The sequence below is a fragment of the Sarcophilus harrisii genome, chromosome 4 (genome assembly GCF_902635505.1).
Source record: "Sarcophilus harrisii chromosome 4, mSarHar1.11, whole genome shotgun sequence".
In the NCBI taxonomy this organism is placed as follows: Eukaryota; Metazoa; Chordata; class Mammalia; order Dasyuromorphia; family Dasyuridae; genus Sarcophilus; species Sarcophilus harrisii.
The window spans coordinates 133,207,738-133,219,825 of record NC_045429.1 but is presented as its reverse complement, the minus strand read 5'-3'; the positions used below and the strand labels follow the sequence as shown (position 1 = coordinate 133,219,825).

Sequence of the window (12,088 nt, the reverse complement as noted above, 5' to 3'; positions counted from 1 at the left end):
ACCTGTTTGCTTTTCCAACAAACAAAAAAAACTTTTGGTATCATCATGTCTTACTTTTCTCTTGATCTAAAATGTCTCTGCATCAGTGTATTGAACTAAATTTTTCTTAGATCTATAAAAGATTGCATAGACAAAAATGTATATAGTCCATGCATGTAAATATATGAAAGAATTGCTCTATAATTCCTTATTACAAAATGTGCTTTCTTCCTGATGACCAGAAAACATTGAAATGCCTTCTCTGCTACTTAAATGAATAGTCATGCATTCTGTCTTGGATGTTATGGAGTAGGTCCTAAATGCAAAAGCAATTCTAAATTCCAATTTTTCCAAAACAACAATCAGACTTGTGCTTTTCTTAATGGTTATAACTTAATATCCAGAACGACAGTGAGAGGTATCGTTTAACCATTTCTTGTAGGTCTTAGACTGACATATCCTGGATCTAAGGTTAGGGGGTCTGTATGAGAATTTCATACACATCTTTCTTATGATTACTAAAAATACACACTGTCATTTGAAACTTTAGCCACTGACCGATCCCCGAGATATTTCAGTTATGTCTATCTCCCTGGAAGAGATCTGTGTGTGTGATGGTAGCTCCAAGAATACTTTGCTCATCGATGACATGACATTCTGACTTGTTCATTGAGCTGTCTATTCAGGTGGATGCTGAGCCAGACTAACTTGGGATCTCAACAGGAAAGGGGAAATGATCAATAATGGAAAGACTGAATATCCTGTGGAAATTAGATTGAAAAATTTGAACAGTGGTGATGAAATCTTCTGACTATTAGATTTCTTCTTATAGTCTCTTCTAATCCAGTCTCCTACATAATGCAGTAATCTTCGATAGCAGCAGCATCCCTAACTTATGGTCATCCAGGCTCTGCTTATAGACTTCTGGTCTTGAAGACTTTCTCTTTGCAGAAAACTCACTACATTGTGAGGCAATCTATTCCATTGTTAGCTACAATCAAAGAGAAATTTACACATGTTGATTCAATTTTGTTCTCTGGAACTACACAGAATACAGTTTTTTACTGTATCAGTTTTTTTAATCTTTAAAGATTCCTCTAATTATATTGTTATTATTATTTTTTATTATCATCATCATCATTACTTTGCCTTATCCAAACTAAATGTTCTTATCTTCTTTAGCTGTATTATAGTGCAGACCCAGTAATTTGTCAATATTATTTTGAAGATGTGGTATACAGATTTGAATGCCAATAGTTCAATGCAGGTTGGCTAGCACAGAATAAAATGGACTGTGCTCTTTCTTCATGTAAACATTGTAAGCAGACAACTTACAGCTTTGATTCATTAAGTTTATGTGATGACTAATTCCCCTTTCTCTCCATGAATTTCAAAATAACTTCTGAAGGTTTCATAGAATCCTAGAATTGGAAGAGAATTTCGAAGTCTGTTTTAGTCTAAACCTATCCTGAATCTTGGTACAGCATTCCTGTCAAGTGATTTTCCACTTCCAGCAGAATTCATTAGCTTTCTCTTTAAAACAAAACAAAGATAAAAATATTTTGTTGATGCCTTTTAGCTTTATTTCAATCATTTCTCACCCTCCTCACACTCCTCCAAACTTGCAATATAAATACTAACAGTACAGAAAAAAATGCTGTCCTACAATTCAGGCACCTCTCTGTTTCGTTATCTCTTCCAGGACCTTTATTGGTTTTTCCATTCCTCAGAGTTCAGTTTCTTTTTAGTGACCTATTTACTTACATAATTGTAGTCATTAACTGTAGTGTTCAATCTTGGTTCTGCTCATTTGCTCTACACCAATTTATACAGACTTTTCCATATTTCTCTGAATTCCTCATATTTGTCATTTCTTTCAGCACAGTAATACTATGTGACTTTCATATACCATGATTTTTTTCTACCATCATCCAATTATTGGTTATATATTTCTAGTTCTTTGCTACTATGATACATTCATTATGATGATTGTTTTTGTTATGTATTGGAGTTTTATTTATACCTTTAGTTTCCATGTCTGATAGATTTCTGAGTCAAAGAATATGGTATTTTTTTGTCCCTTTTCTTGAATAATTCCAAATTGAAATCCAGAATGAATTTAACTGCTTAATAGTTTCATGAATGATGCATGAATCTCCTTGTACAGCTCTTCCAGTATTGACTGTCTTGATATTTTTATTCATATGCCAGAGTAAAACTTCAAAATTGTTTGTTTTTGTAAAAAAAAAAAAAAAATTGTAAAATTGTTTTTAAGTAATTTGGAATTTGTTTTTAGGGGAATATTTGTAGTTAGCAAATCTTTTGAAAATTATATTCTTAGATCACATTCAGTGATATATCTGTTTGTGTGTGAATGCTGGTGGAATGCAATGTCTGACCATTACTTACAGAGCACATACAAGTGTTATATCTCCCATATATATATTTAATGTATTTAATTCTCATAGTGTAAATCTTATAGTGTCAATTCCTTATATATTTTGGATGTCAGACTTTTATCGGTTATATTTTATGCAAATATTTTTCTACTCCCACTTCTTGATTCAAGTGTCTTCACTGATTCTTATTTATGAAAAAACATTCAAATTTGTGTAGTAAAAATTGTCTGTTTTCTTTTATAATGTATCTCTTGTTTGGTTAAGAATTCTTCCCTAATGGGAAGTCACTAGCTTTTTATTTTTTTTTTTAAATTAATTTTATTTGTCTTTACAGTGAAATCATTTCAACACATCCACCCCCATATTTAACCCTCCCTTGTGACAAAGAAAAACATTTGATACAAAAAGCTTCTCTAACAAACTCATTCTCTTGAGAGAACCTATTCCACTTCTAGATAACTGTAATTACTAAGTTCTTTCTTATATTGAATCAAAAATCTACCTATTCTTATCTGAAAGCCCTTTATGTACTTGAAGACAATTAGTACATTCCATTGCCACCCTTTCTTTCTCTCCTCTAAGCCCCCAAGACTTCTCTTCTCCAAAGTAAATATCAGTTATTCAGTTAATAAACATTGCTGCACAAGAAAAATCATATCATTAGGTGAAAGAAAAAAAAACACAAAAAGAAGTGAAAATACTATGCTTTGACCCTATGTGCAATTCTTTTAAGCATTATTTCCATATTTGTTCTCCCTTCTTAATAGTCATTTAACCAAAGCCTGACCATGAGAGATGGATGAGCTCTCTAAATCTCAACTTCCTCATTTTAATATCTATAGTACCAAGAGGGCCTTTGTCAAGGTCATGTGAGGTCATGCATTTAAGACATTTTCCAACCTTAAAGTGCTACATAATTGTCAGATGACATCATCATAGTCACTATATGATGATTCCCTAAGAACACACCCTACAGATGAGGAGTGTACCTCATATATTCCCAGTCTCCTCCTCAGCAGACACATTTATCACATTCTTTTTGTTCATCTGCTCTGCTCTGTAAGTAATGGTCAGACATTGCATTCCACCAGCATTCACACACAAATCCCACTCCTAATTCCTGAGACCCGTCATCGCTACAGAAATGTGGTCACACTCACTTGTTTCCCTACTCATAGGAACTGCAAAAGGAGTCCACATGTCTCTCTCCCTCTTCTAGCTACTCAGTTTCCTATTTTTTAACATATTACCACTTTCATTCAATTAGTCAATCAATTAGCTTTTTTTTTTTTTTTAAACACCCAATATGTGTCAAGCCTTAGGTGAGGTACTTAAAATTGAGATGGTCTTTGCCTCCAAAGAATCTATATTCTCATGGTGAACTTTTAATTCCATAAGAAGCTGTATTTTAATATTTCTGTTGGTGTTTCTAATGACCACATCAGCTTGTATGAAAGCCAAGCCATGAGACTGGTAACCAAGGTTATGGTTATAGTTAGCAATCAATCAACAAGCATTTATTAAGAGCTTAATCTGCACCAGGCTCCAAAACCCATGAGGTCAGTTCCTCTCATTTTGTCTTTGTAGACTTGGATTTCTGAATGGAAATGGGGACTGGATTTGTGATTTCATTCGTTATCACAAACTTCTAGGAAGGAAGCTCCTTTTACCAATACTGTACCTTGCTGTCTCTAGAGACTTGTCTGGACCACTGACCACTGAGATGCTAAGTAACTTGCCCAGAACCACACTTAGTATTTCTCAAAGTTTTGGCTTGAACCCAGTTCCATGCTGCTTCTCACTTCAACTATTAATAAGAATAAACTTAACATTTATCCCTATTGTGTTCTACTTTCCTCTGCTAAAATGTCATTCTTTGACACAGCATGAAGGTGACCATGGGTTCTTGGGAGCTGTGCCAGTGGACTATAAACTCCAACAGTTAAAAAGGCTTTGAGAACAGGCTCAGTGCGACATTTATCATCCACAGAACCTCATAGATAAATTCAAGGAGGCTCATTGCCAAAACGTTGGTTAACAAGTGAAGTGTTTTATTTTTTAGCCACAGTAGTTTTATCTTCTAGGCTGTAAAAAAAATGTTATGTGCATAGAGAAAGGGAATATATGCATTTCAGAACTTTGAAATAATTAAATCATTAGCCTGTAATCCCTACTACTGGGGAGGTTAAGGTGAGTCACTTGAGCTGTACAGTTCTGAGTTATAGTAGGGATAGAAGTAATTAGGATAATTAATACAAAGACAGGAACCAATATGGTGAGCCTACAAGCCAGAGGGTCCACCAGGCTGCCTAAGGAGAAGCAAATTGGCTCAGGTCAGAAATGGAGCATGTCAAAGCTTTCCATGCCAGTCAGCAGTGGATGTGAGCTTATGAGAGACCACTGCATTTCAGGCTACCTGAAATAGGGAGACCCCTTCTCTTCTCTTCTCTTCTCTTCTCTTCTCTTCTCTTCTCTTCTCTACTCTACTCTACTCTACTCTACTCTACTCTTCTCTACTCTTCTTGAAATCAGTAAAGTTTTCATTGCATTTTATGTAGCTCATCATTTTAGTCTATTGGTATCTTTTAGGAATCTGATTCTATAATTTATTTCTATCTTTCCCATCTTAGTATCATCAATTTTTTTTTTTTATTAAAAATACCATCTGTCTTCAAATAATGGATAAAAATGTTAGGCAAGTTCATCTGCATGTCCCTGGAGGCCTCCCTTCAGGTAGATATCAAACCATCCTTAGCATTGTTAATTCCAGTGCAAAAATGTATATTTGTGGGAAGGGACCACCAAGTAAACAAAAACTTACTTGTCAAGATTAAATTTCTCGGGTTTTGGTCCTAAAGTGATTAGAACACAATAGTTAATTAGCTTATGATGTGCTACCAAAGTACTGGGTCTACTAAGAAAATAAGACAGTTCCTGTCTTTGGGAACCTTGCCATCTAATGGCCCCATCCTGCAAATAGCTGTGAATAAATAAGCCCTATACAGGATAAGTGGAAAATAATCTATCCTAGAATTAAAGGAGCTTAGAAAAGGCTTGCTATAGAAGGTTGGGATAATAAGCACCCACTGAATAAATTTTACTTTAGAAGTAATGAAAAATCATTATCGGTATAATGGCCAGATTTGGTCTTGGAGAAAAAAGATGAGAAAATGAGTTATGTTCCTTTTCTTGAAGAAGTTAGAGATAATGGTTTACCCGTGCTGGCCATGGTACCTGTGTTGCTTGGTTCTGCTCAGTGGTACTTCCTTGCTGTGGTAGGATGCTCCCTTTGGGGAAGAGGTTTGCAGAGAGAGGACATCCATCTGGGAATATTTGTCATGCAAAAGCCAAGGGCATCAGCAAAACTTAAAAGAGAAGAAACCCTACCAAGTCCTAATTCCTAAATGTGATCCATATTCACTGGATGATGAGACTTTCTTTGAATGTGACCATCTGAAATTTTAGGCCTGAAAGTCAATTTTGGCTTTTTTTTCATTCTTTACTGGAGAGATCCCTCCCTCAGCTTATAGGTGATGATAAGAAGCCAAGCTTGGATCTTTACCTCAACTCATCTTGCATTTCCTGAGTCTTTGAGGAGACATACCTTGGAGAAACATCATTAGTCCTGTCCATTGTATATGAATGTGTTTCTGTATATTCTGCCTTAGAAGTTGTACTTTTAAAGGACAATTTTAGAACTATGCTATGCCATTTTCTTCTAATAGTCATGGGCTTTTAATAACTGCATCTGAACCATGAAGACTAGAGGGAAAAACTGCACATATTAATGGACTTTTCAGGTTATAAATAGCCTCAGAAGAGTTTTGCTTTCAAAAATTCATCTCTGTTTTGGATTGGATTGTTTGCTTGCATATTTTATTTGGCTTTTTATAGACTAGTCAAAGAAATCATTACCTTTCTTGTCATTTTAGAAAACCTATCAGTGACTGAGTACATATGTCACAAGTTCAAGTAAAAACAAGGGTTGGAGCAAATTAAATAGGGATTAAATATAGTGACTGTGATGATTATATCCTCATTACTACCTCCTTTTGTTGTTTGCATTTTATTCCTTTGTATTGGTATACGTTTTTTTAATTCCCTTGATTGTAAAGCATTAGCCTAGAGCAGCTGCTCTCACACTTTTTGGTGCCAGGACCCCTTCATATCATTAAAAATTATTCAGGACCCCAAAGAGCTTTTGTTTATGTGGGTTATATCCACCTAGATCTACCATATTAGAAATTAAAACTTCTTAGTGTTGTTTTGAAAATAGTTTCAACTACAGATGCTCTGAAAGTGTTTTTAGGATCTCTAGTGATCCTTTTGAGAACCACTGGGCTATTTAGGTAAGCTGAAATTAAAAAGATTTGGCACCCATAGTTAAAATGTGTTTTATTTAAAGTGACAAGCAAGAATAGAAATGACGCTTACATATAGTGACATCTTTATCAAACACACTCTCAAAGATTGGGGCCTATTTGATTTTAAATGTCTTTTTTTATTCCTTTCTCCACCCATTATGATTTAAAAACAGGGAAATAGAATGGAAATAGCCAGGGAGGTTTTAGGAAAACCAAAACAGAGACAAGGCTAATAAGAGAAAAGAATTCAGAAGGAACTAAAGACAATGAAACGCAATGACAAAAAGGACTGGATATGGAGCCAAGGGATCTTGCTGTTAATTTTCTCTGTGACTTTGGGCAGTGTAGTAAGAGTGCAAGAGTGGCCGAACTACTGTACTCTGTTGTATTTATCAAGGTAAATCTCATTCTTGGCTGGAGGGGCCAGATTTAGCCCACAGACCACTATTTGCTGACCCCATCATAGTGTGATTGGATATGGAAGACCTGAATTCAAATTCTGCCTCAGAAATTGTCTAGTTGTATTACCTTAAGAAGTCATTAGCCTTCTCTGTAAAACGAGAGGGACTGAGCTCAATGACTTCTAAAGTCTCTTCCTGTTCAAAATTTGTGGTTGTCATAAGTGATGCAATAGTACCAAAAGATTTTTTGATGTGACCAGGAGTTTGTGTGTAAGAATCCACTTTGTCTGAAATACCAGTGTGTTTGTTGAGAGCATTAGAGACTCTGAGCGTCTTGTTAAAGTAATTTCTTCAGGGTTTGAGGAATGAGTAATGGGCCAAATATATAGTTGGTTCAATAGAAAGGAGAGTAGGGACTGGGAATAGAGAAGAAGAAGGAAACTAAAAAAGAAGCAACAGTCACTGTTCCCTTAGGTGAGTGCCAGCAGTAACCTGATTCCAGGATGCACGCTGAAACCCCAGGCTTGAGGTCACATGGTATGGAGTGAGAGGACAGCAGGGACCTTAAGGTGACGAGAGCACATAGAGAGTTCATTCTCTGTGTTGAAATGGGGCAGACTGGGACTGGGGCTGGACGCACAGGTGAGTGCATAAGAAAAGACAGAATGTGGGAGCCAAAGAGGTGGGACTGACTACAAAATGAAAGCCTGAGATTATTGATGTAAAAACACTTTTTTATAAACTCAAATGTGTTATACAAATCTGAGTTGTCTTTTGTTTCATTGGAGGTCTTGGGTTCCTTATTTCCAACGACTAGAATTCAGCTCCAACTTTTAGCTTGAACTTTCTCGTGGTTTTTGTTCTTCTAGATTTAATAATGCCTTGGTTCCACGCCCTCGCAGTTTAGGGACATAGGGGAAAAGTAATCTGATGCCTATGGTTTAGGGATTTAGGAACTTCTTCCTCCTGTTGGGATTCAAATATTTCTCAGCTTCCTGGATACTACAATTTTAGGTCATTCTACCTTCCCTAAACTTTGCCTTGTCATCTGAGAGAGTATTGGTATGACCTCAGGATTTAGTTGTTCTGCTGTTAAATTGTGAAATAGAAAAACTCTACTCTGGCTGTCCAATCAGAGGGTCTGGATTGAAATCCTTTTCCTAGTGTTTAGCCACTTTTTTTTGGTAAATTGCTTCATCTCCGTTTCTTCAGTTGTAAAATGAGCCAGCGGGCCCCCAAAGTGCCCTCTAGCTTTATTTAAATCTGTGATCTTCTGGTCCTTTGTTTGGGATACAGGGAGAGAAAAAACATTGAGCTAAAGCAAGATAGATTATTTTTCCTCTCACTTCTTTCTTATTGGAGTTCTGAGTGATAACTGCTGTTGACTGTGCCCATGTGGAAGTGGTTGGAGACTTCTCTTCCTGAGTTCACTTTCAGAGTAGGAGTGCAGAAAACATGTAAAGCAAAGGCAGACAAACTTAAAAGGGCTCTTTTCCCTATAGTTCATTCTCTGGTCAGCCGTTAGATTGATCTTCCCAAAGCCTCTGTGTCCTCCGCCAGAGCCCCTCTCAGCCTGGCCCCTGACTCCCCTTCCAATCTTATCACACCTTATTCCTGCTCCTCATACATAGCATTCCATCTCCTGACTCCAGGCATTTATCTTCCCCTTCTCAGCTGCACCTCTGAGGTACGCTGGCTTCTTTCAAGTCTCAATTAAAGAAGACTTTTTTGTTTGTTTGTTCCTCAATCGTAACTTCCTTTTAAGATTATCTCCAATTTATCCTGTATATGTGGTTGGTATGTAGTTGCTTACATATTTTATCTCCCAGTAAGAGTTCCTGCTCCTTGACAACAAGAAATGAGTTTTTGGTTTTGTTTTTCTTTTGAGTCTTTTTTTGTTTTTGCTTTTCTCTGTATGTGTGGCCCTTAATAAATGCTCGTTTATTTATTTATTTGTTTAGCATCTCCCCACAATATTTGGTACAGTGCTTGGCACTGTATATGATTGTAATAATAGGATTCCAGGCAGAGTTGTTAGCTGCAGATTGGATCAAGATAATAGGTTTGCATCCATGATATTCTTTACTGATTGTTTAAAAGATGTCATAATTTAGGGGGGGAAATCTAGCAGGGTAATTCACAGATCTACATTAAATCTTTCCATATATATATGTGTGTGTGTGTGTGTGTGTGTACAGATTTCATTCTATCTCTACATATAATTTATATATATATTCATATGTGTATGTCCTGTCATATTTACTTAGACACACATCCCAATCCCTGAAATCCTAATTAGTTTTTAATGTCTCATATTTTACTATGCCCCCATGAAAAAGAGTTCTAAATTTTAAAAAATGAGGCAGTAAAATTGCATCTAATCCTCCATTCTGTAAGGGAAGTAGAGATTTGACAGACTAACATGAAAAACCAGCTCTTTTCTTTGAATGCTCTGTGAAGATATCTTGGAGGGAAGAAGGAAGGAATGAGAAAGCTCTGGTCCAATATAGTGATAGGATTTCTTCCTCTTAAGCTCCAGAGACATGAAGCAACTCCTTAGATTGCATGGAATTTCTCTTTTTTACATTAACCATAAAAGACTTTGAAATTAAATACTTGAATGTGGTGATAGCCATTAGTTCATTTCTTTAGCCAGGTTTTGTTGGTATTCAGAAAACAAAAACGTGATAGTTATAGGCAATTGGATAATTTTGACCTAGGTCTTATTCAACTTCTCACCTTTGGCCCAGAAATGTCTCTGTTCACAGGTCTGTTTCCATAGCCACCATCTATCTTTGTACTCAGTGGCATCCTGGGAATGGTGACTTAAAGGACCTTTATGACCAGGAACATAAAGAAATTTTCTCAGTAATTTTTAAATATATTGATCAGAAAATAAAATTGTGGTTTGGTGGAAGAGATACAAAAAAAAAAAATAAATAAATAAAAAGAACCTTTCCTTCAGGGAATTTACATTCTTATTGAACTTTTACAGTTTGTCTTTTATTATAATTATTGGTGCATTTCTACTAAAGTTATACACTTAAAAATTCTATGGCAAGGAATAGCTTTGCAACTCCCACAGCACTCAACTCTGTGCCTTTTATATGGTGGGTACTCAGTATTGAATTGGTTGAATACATTGTGCTAATTGGAACTTCCAGGAAAGATTGGACATCCTTATTAGAACAAAAGTGGGCAACTAATCTCCTTTAGCAATTTGTCTTTCCCTAGGCAGAATTGCTAAGCATTGGTTTCAAGTGAATACCTCGACCATAGTTTCTCCTTATTTAATAAAGAACTGGAAATTTCCACATTTGGAGACCTGGCTTTAAGATTATTCTTCAGACATTTTTGTTCTGCCCCTAGGGAAGAGATAATACAGTTGGAAATTGTAAACTTTGCAAATGCAATTTTTCTCATGTAATTATCCTTCCCCTTTTAATATCATATACTTTGTGCATATGGGTTCTTTGTGAGTGATGATACAGCTACAGCAAATGGGACACCTGGACTTGAGTTTCGAGCACCTTTGACCCTGAAGGTACTATATGCATAGAATGAAGCAAAAACTCTCCACCCTTTCCCATTCCAGGGTATATTTAGGGGAACTGCTAAATTCATACGTCTGGCAGATAGACATGGAAGAAGTGCTGTTGCCTCCCAGACTTGAATTTTATAGAATATTTGATTGGTACACCCAATAAAGAAGGCTTGCAAAGAAAATACTATATTTGGGACTCATATTTGCTTTTTTTCCTCTTTTAGGTCGGGTCTCATCATCTGAAACTTAATCGAGGTCTAGAAGCAAATGCCCCTGCTTTTGACAGGTAGGATTTTTTTTTAACTTGTCTTTTAGCAAAATACTAATCATCTTCATTCAGAAAGACTGACTTAGTGAACACAACATTGGACTTTGTGTCCTGAATCAGGATTTATTACTGAATCAAGGAGGCATTGAGCGAGTCCCCATTTTGTGATTCAGTTTGCATTTTTTGCAAAATGACTATTTTATTTGCCAAAGGCTTTACCAGAAGGGAAATGATGATGATAGAGTAGTATTTTGAAAGTACTAGTTATATACTTTCTAATGAGTAAAGTCTTGCTCAAATGAACTAATTAAAGAAAAAAGACAATCTAAATTATAGGACTTATGCTTTAAGGAAATGAAATTTTAGAGCTGGTATATGATCTGGGTAAGACATCATGCTAGGTACTGAGAATCTCAGAGGAAGAGACCTGTTTCACAGAACCTGCTTAAGGGTTAAGCATTTTATATCTTTGGGACCTTTGTGTGACCTATTAAATTCTCTAGTTCATGGTACTGTTATGTGAGGGAATTTCAGCAAGAATGATCAATCTTCTGCCACTGACATTCATGGGTTTACTTGTGAATAGTAATCAAACTTCATTCATGATTTTATTTATTTATTTATTAGCAGTTGTTATTGAAAGTATAGCTTATCAGAAGAGTTTTCTAAATGTCCTTTTTTCCTCCCTTAAGGTATGAAATGTAAGATTGTCATTTTCTTTATGGAAGCAATTTATATAGCACTATTCATTTAAATCCTTGTTATATTGAAGCATTCCTCTTTTTAAATTAGCATTTTAAAGTGGAGTAATGAGAAATTTGGCTTAATTGATCCCACTGGTAACAGATCAGTGTAGATTTCATGTAAACTGTTAAACAAAAACTCCACTTTTTTTTTGAAGAGAGCTAAGTAAATGTCGCTATTCTTTTAGGGAAACATGGACTTTTAATGTGAGATGTTGTGTCCTATCAGTGTTGAACTTGGAATTATGAAGATCCCACCAGAAATACTTGGTACCTTTGTGACTCTAGAAGAGCCATTATAGTTTCCTGGATTTCAGTTTCCCTGTCAGTAAAATGAGAAGTTTGACACAGTACACTCCATGGTCCCTTCCAACTCCTAATCTATGATAT

At 35.8% G+C, this 12,088-nt stretch overlaps 1 protein-coding gene across 4 annotated transcripts in view; it reads left to right on the top strand.

Annotated features, from left to right (window-relative positions):
• SYNJ2 (synaptojanin 2) overlaps nucleotides 1–12,088 on the top strand; it is a 132,433-nt gene that overhangs the window by 63,293 nt on the left and 57,052 nt on the right. For all 4 annotated transcript variants that reach the window (XM_031937565.1, XM_031937564.1, XM_031937567.1 and 1 more), the window contains exon 6: nucleotides 10,912–10,973. In XM_031937565.1, coding sequence (XP_031793425.1) covers nucleotides 10,912–10,973 — 62 coding nt within the window. The remainder of the gene's footprint in view (nucleotides 1–10,911; nucleotides 10,974–12,088) is intronic.